At 42.3% G+C, this 5,931-nt stretch overlaps 1 protein-coding gene across 1 annotated transcript in view; it reads right to left on the bottom strand.

Annotated features, from left to right (window-relative positions):
* Positions 1-2,695: 2,695 nt before the first annotated feature.
* The window catches only part of LOC104871669 (cytochrome P450 2B4), a 28,327-nt gene continuing 25,091 nt past the window's right edge, over positions 2,696-5,931 (bottom strand). Inside the window, exon 9 of the mRNA XM_033765804.1 lies at positions 2,696-3,541. Within this exon, the coding sequence (XP_033621695.1) occupies positions 3,351-3,541 (191 nt within the window). The 3' untranslated portion in view covers positions 2,696-3,350. The remainder of the gene's footprint in view (positions 3,542-5,931) is intronic.

Raw genomic sequence — 5,931 nt, forward strand, 5'->3', positions numbered from 1 at the left:
TTTATTGTTTATCTTCTTTGTTTCTAAATTTTTATCTTGAAGTTCCTATGTCTACACATCTTCTCTTTCTATCTTCTGTCTGTGTATACCTTGCTGTTCCTCTTTTAAGTCTCTTATTTCCTCTTTCTCTCTCCCTAATTCAATTGCTGCATCTGTCTGGCTCTGAGCATCTATCAGTCATGCTCTCCCTCCCGATGCCACCATCTTGTAGAACCTCATCCCTCACCCTGCGATTTCCACAGTTCCACCAACAAATACTCAGCCTCCTTTCTGATTAGCCCCTTACTACTCCACTTCCCTATCTCAGAGTCCTTCATTGTAGTTAGACATAATTGCTGAAGGACATTCCAATGCTTTCCATTGGCATTTGTCTCATCTGAATAGTAAGACACGGAATGAGAGGTGGGAGGACTCATTTAATGTTCTCTCCTCTCCACCTCCCAAGCATCTTTCATTCACCAGTTCCCTGTGAGATGTGCGTAGTGATCCTAATGAGTCCTCGGCCAGAGAAGGCCTCAGTCTGATCCACAAGGGCCTCCCTGATTACCTCATGTCCACACAGGACAACAGGAGGCTCCGATTCCAGGTTGTTTGTAAAGATGTTGTCATGCTTTTCCCACAGTTCTGGAGACGGGGTCCACATCTCACTAGCTCATCCAAGAAAAGGGTTATCCAATGTCACAGCTGGGTCATATCTTCCACAGTAGCCTGAGCTCTGTTGACAGCAGCTCCCACCCAACAAGACTTGAATTATGTGGCTCCATTCAAGCCCCTCAAACATTCCCTTCCTCTAGTGTCCTTGGCTCTACCAAAGCCTTCACAGCCTTGAATTTTATTAATTGCACTAACTCTCCACATCCAATTTCCTGAAGCTTTCCTTTTCCCACAATTGCCCAAATCTATAAGAAATTCTCCTCCCATCTACATGCTCTCCATACATTCTATAGGTATTCCAGAAGCTTATGGAAGAGAGTAGATTGGTCACATGGTAGCTGAAAGAACAGAATTCTAATCTGGAGAGTTCAACCCAAAGTTAGAACCTCAGACTGCCTTGATATCTATGATCTTTTTCCCTCTTGTGCCCACGACCTGCCTCACATTCCTTCTCCTCATCTTACCTCTTGGAAGGACTCAAGAAAACCCTTAGAGACTGTTTGCAACATATTTCCCAGGAATGTTAGAGGCCAGGGTCCAGGTGCAAGGCTGACACTTGGAGGTTGAGTGGCACCAGATCTAGAGTAGCAAGAGGCTAATCAGGATGATGAAGAAGATGAAGTTGAATAGCACCATGGTTCTTGCTCTACCTGCCATTCACAGTTCCTTCTCCCTTGAAAGGTAGGCTGCTGTGTTTGTTGCTTTTCTCCTGTGGTTGGGGCAAAGGTGGTTGTCAGGAATCTATCTTAGCATAAACTCCACTAAGTTTCCAGAGAATACAGGGAGTCCAAAGTTCATTCCCTCTTTGCAGAAGACCTTACAGAAGCCCAGTGTTCAGCATCTGAATGGAGACTCTGAAAGCCAGCCTGCCCTTCACTGCTGGCTGGCTATAGATATCTTCAAGAAAAAAAAACTTGAATGTACTACATTTCTCTCCAGGATGTGTGGTAGTGCCAAAGGGCAGGATATGTGGAGGCCAATCCCAGTGTGGGTGGCTCTATGAGCAAATGTCATGCAGGGTGAGAGATCAAGTATAACTAGAAGTCAGATTTGACACCATTGGTCTCTTAGGGAATGGGAATGTTTTTCTCACTTCAAGAAAGTGAGCTATAGAGAATGGGACATGGTCTGAAAGGATAGGTCGGGCTTCATTTGAAGCGGGAGATTAAGAGGTGCCTGATTTAGCCAATGTTTCATTTAGTCTTTCATTCATTCCTCAGCATATGCTTTCAACAACTGTCATATGTCACACAGTGTTCCAGGAGCTAAAAGCCAAACAGTGAAAAGTAAACATGATGACCCTTCATGGAGCTGGTTTTGAGGTGTTGGAGATGCTCTCAAAAAAAGCTTCTCTGAAATGGCAGAGATCACTTCTTCGCCTGTGGTGATCAGGCTTTGCAGATTTCTTTGCTACTCAAGAGATTTAAAGCAAAATCCATGGTGCCAGCATAGAGTCACACATCACAAGGGATAGCGGTTGAAGTTGCTCTTTCACAGAGAAAAGAAGCAGTGAGAAGCAGCTAAGAAGGAGAATTAGGGAGTCCAAAGGCAGCATATGACTATTTTTTCAGCATCATATGACCTCCAAATGTCATGTAAAGGTTAAAAAAACAAGTACACATTATATGTTGTATAAGTCAATTTATATGAAACATACAGGAAACAAGTCCATACAGACAGAAATCAGATTGGCTCATCAGATTGGCTGGCGTAAGGGGAACAGGGAGTAGCTGCTTAATTGGTACAGGTTTTTTATTCTCCGAAACTAACAAATATGTCTGAAACTAGACAGTAATATACATAGAACCATGTAAATGAACTAGATAGCATTATCTTGTTATAAGTCAATTTATATGAAACATACAGGAAACAAGTCCATAGAGACAGAAATCAGATTGGCTCATCAGATTGGCTGGCGTAAGGGGAACAGGGAGTAGCTGCTTAATTGGTACAGGTTTTTTATTCTCCAAAACTAACAAATATGTCTGAAACTAGACAGTAATACACATAGAACCATGTAAATGAACTAGATAGCATTATCTTGCACACTTTAGAGTGTTCTATTTTATGTAGGTGAACTTAATCTTCATTCAGTGGTGCCATAGTGAGGAGGTTGCGGTTTACAGCCACAATATGAATCTGATCCTCCACTCACTGGCAACGTGACCTTAGGCAGCTAATGCCATTAGCTGGCCTTTGTTATTGTCTTTAAAATGGGTATGACCAATGCACCCAACACCTGGGGCTATGGAGAGGGACACTCCTACACAGAACCCATTAGCACAGAAGATAGAGCACAGAGAGCTGACAAATTCAAACTGTGCTTGCTCTGGGAAAGGGAGAAATCTCTCACCATGAGATGTAGCCTGGGAGGCAGAACTCCAGAACGTCCTTGAGTCAAATTTTTCCTTTTACCCCCAGCTTCTTTATTTACACCAAAGAAAGGGCTTCATTATTATTGATTCATTACCAAATTCTACAACTTTATCCACATGTGAAAGGAACACAGCATAGAACTTTAGAAGAACTGAGACAGTACAGAAGGAAGCCTACAGAAATAACTGTTGCATGGAGTAGCAAGCAGGTAGGGGAAAGAATGCTGGCTCACAACAGGATTTTCAGAGGGAGGAAATGAGGGGCCATTCTCTACAGAGTCAGGGCACTGAATGACCCTGAAATCCTTTGTTCCACTTTCCTCATTCCCCTGAGCGAGGCAGAAAGCAAATCTGGTATGTTGGGGCTACTCGGCCAAGACCAACTTCCTGGGGTGTGAGGTCAATGTCCTCAGGAGCCACTGGGCTGGAAATGGAGAAGTTCTGAAGGATGGTGGTGAGGAACAGGAACAATTCAGCTCGGGCGATACCTTCTCCAAGGCAAATACGCTTCCCTGTGGACAAGAAGATCACAGGTATAGGCCAGGGTGATATTCTTTGTCCTGCACATCCTTAATCTCAGACCCCTGTAGCCATTGTACAGGCATGATCTTTAAGCTACAATTTGGGGTCAACTTGTAGGAGGTCCCCAATCCTTCTGATTCTGGGTACAGATATTTGGGTGGATATTCCATGTTCACTGCTCTAGAAGATACAATAGTTTGTAGTTCTGTTAGATCTTCAAAGGGTTCAGTGGCCCCATAGAAGATAAGGATCCATTTGGGTATATGTGTAAGTACAAAAATCTGTTCACATTGTGACTTAACATTTTCGGTAGTCTTTATTTTTCACATGAAAGAATATTATCAATCCCATAGGGCTATTGTGATGGTTAAATTACTATTCATAGGAATTCAGATGAAAAATACCTAGCTCATATGAAAAAAATCTATACTATAGTAACTGTTTTGTGTTTTTACAGGGTGGTAAGGTTTCTGGGACTATATGCCTCTCTCTCTCTCTCTCTCTCTCTCTCACACACACACACACACACACACAGGCACACACACACACAGACACACACACACATTCACTACTGCTAATCTCTACATATCTGTCCTTACTTCTCTACCTCTCGCTCACTCTAAACTGAGGATAGAACTAAGGAGTACAGAAACTGAACCTCATCCTACCACCCCACTCTTCCCAACTCTCACAGAATACAAGATGAGGGAAGAGTACATTGCACTGCGTCACTGGAGCCACTGGTGAAATATAAGGCTAATGACTTGTTACAGGTGCATTTCTTCCGCCAAAAGATAAGAAAACTGGACATTGGTGTTATCCAAGGGTAGATCTTGTTAAATTTGACCTAAAATATACCAAATTGGAAGCTAAACCAATATATAAAAAAACTGCAGGTGATTTGAGAATATACTCTTGTAACAGGTAAGCAAATCTCAGCCAAATCATAGCAGTCAGGCTTCTGGCAATCATGGCTGCACGCTGCTCAGACATGTGCAAATAAGGCAAAAATAGAGCTTAACCAATAAGCTCTTTCTGTGAGTCAGTTCCTTTTCCTGTGGATAATTATTGCCTGTATACATTGCTTGATAGAGATCTCTCAATTGTTACTGATTCAGGTTATTATTCAATCACAAGTGGTTTCTTTGCTACAATATATTTTACCAAATTTAACTGATCTAAAGTTTCTTTTGACCAGCCAGAGTAGAGTAGTAAGGAAAACTACTCAGATTGTCCTCTCTGCTCACAACCCCTCTAAGCATTTTAGGTCTGCTTGGGTTCAGCTTTTTCAACCATGTGCAGAAGATTTATACAGTCCAAAGAGAAGAGAAGAGAAGAGAAACACAACACCAAGCCCATAAATATATGCTAAATGAACTAGTGAATGAATGACATAATATAAATGATAACTGAATGAATTACATCAACAGAGGAGTACAACATGTCCTGCTCTATGGAAATGGCCAGAGACAATAGGCTAATGTTAAGAACACTGACATGAAAATCAATCCAATAAGCTGCCAACATCTATGTAGCTATTTCCTTTATCCCAACATCTCCATGCAAAAGCCAACAGATGAAGAAAAGAGTATGCAGCCTTCCCCCACCAGGAGCCACCATGGCTCCAGCACCTTCGAAGGTAGCCAAGCGGACGCCCCTGAATTCCCACAACTCCCCAACCCCCCCCCAATCTCAGACCTCCTGATTGAGCCAGTCTTTGGACCCACTCTGCAGAGGTAGAAGTGGTCATCAAGGGTATTTTTCTAAGTTTCCAAAATTGAGTATCTTCAAAGAAAGGGCATGGGAAACCTGTAGTAGAACGGTGTGGAATTCAACCGTTCAGAAGTTTGGGGAACTCAATCTGGGCCTTGCATCCGGAGGTCAGTCTGCATCATGAGGTTCAGCCATCAGCTAACTGAGATTAAGGGTCTTGAGTCCTAGCTCTGTCTGAGCCCCCATCCTAAATGGTAAATATACTATATTGAAAAGTTTGTTCACTGCAGACATTTTTTGGACTGCTTCTTGATTTCAATTCAAATGGTTTAAGGGTGATAGACTAGTGACTACCACAGGTGGTCAGTTTCCAAGTTGTTCTTGATCATATTGTGTTGCTGGTTGGGATAAAGGATTGTGGTTGATTTAATAAGCTGTTTTCTCTGATGTTATGGAGATGAGAATGTCTGTGGGTTGTTAGAGACCCAGAAGCTAGGGCGCAGCTATATCAGGAAGATTTGGGTGATAATCGAGATATTAAAACAAGGACAGTCAGACAACAAAAATAAAAATGGGAAAAAACTTAAGCAAGACACAAAGACACATTTCCAGTTCACCAATGGCAAACAGTAGGGCAAATGAGGATGAAAAGGCCAATAGTGAACCA

The sequence above is a fragment of the Fukomys damarensis genome, unplaced genomic scaffold (genome assembly GCF_012274545.1).
Source record: "Fukomys damarensis isolate Sample0158 unplaced genomic scaffold, DMR_v1.0_HiC HiC_scaffold_19, whole genome shotgun sequence".
Classification (NCBI taxonomy): domain Eukaryota; kingdom Metazoa; phylum Chordata; class Mammalia; order Rodentia; family Bathyergidae; genus Fukomys; species Fukomys damarensis.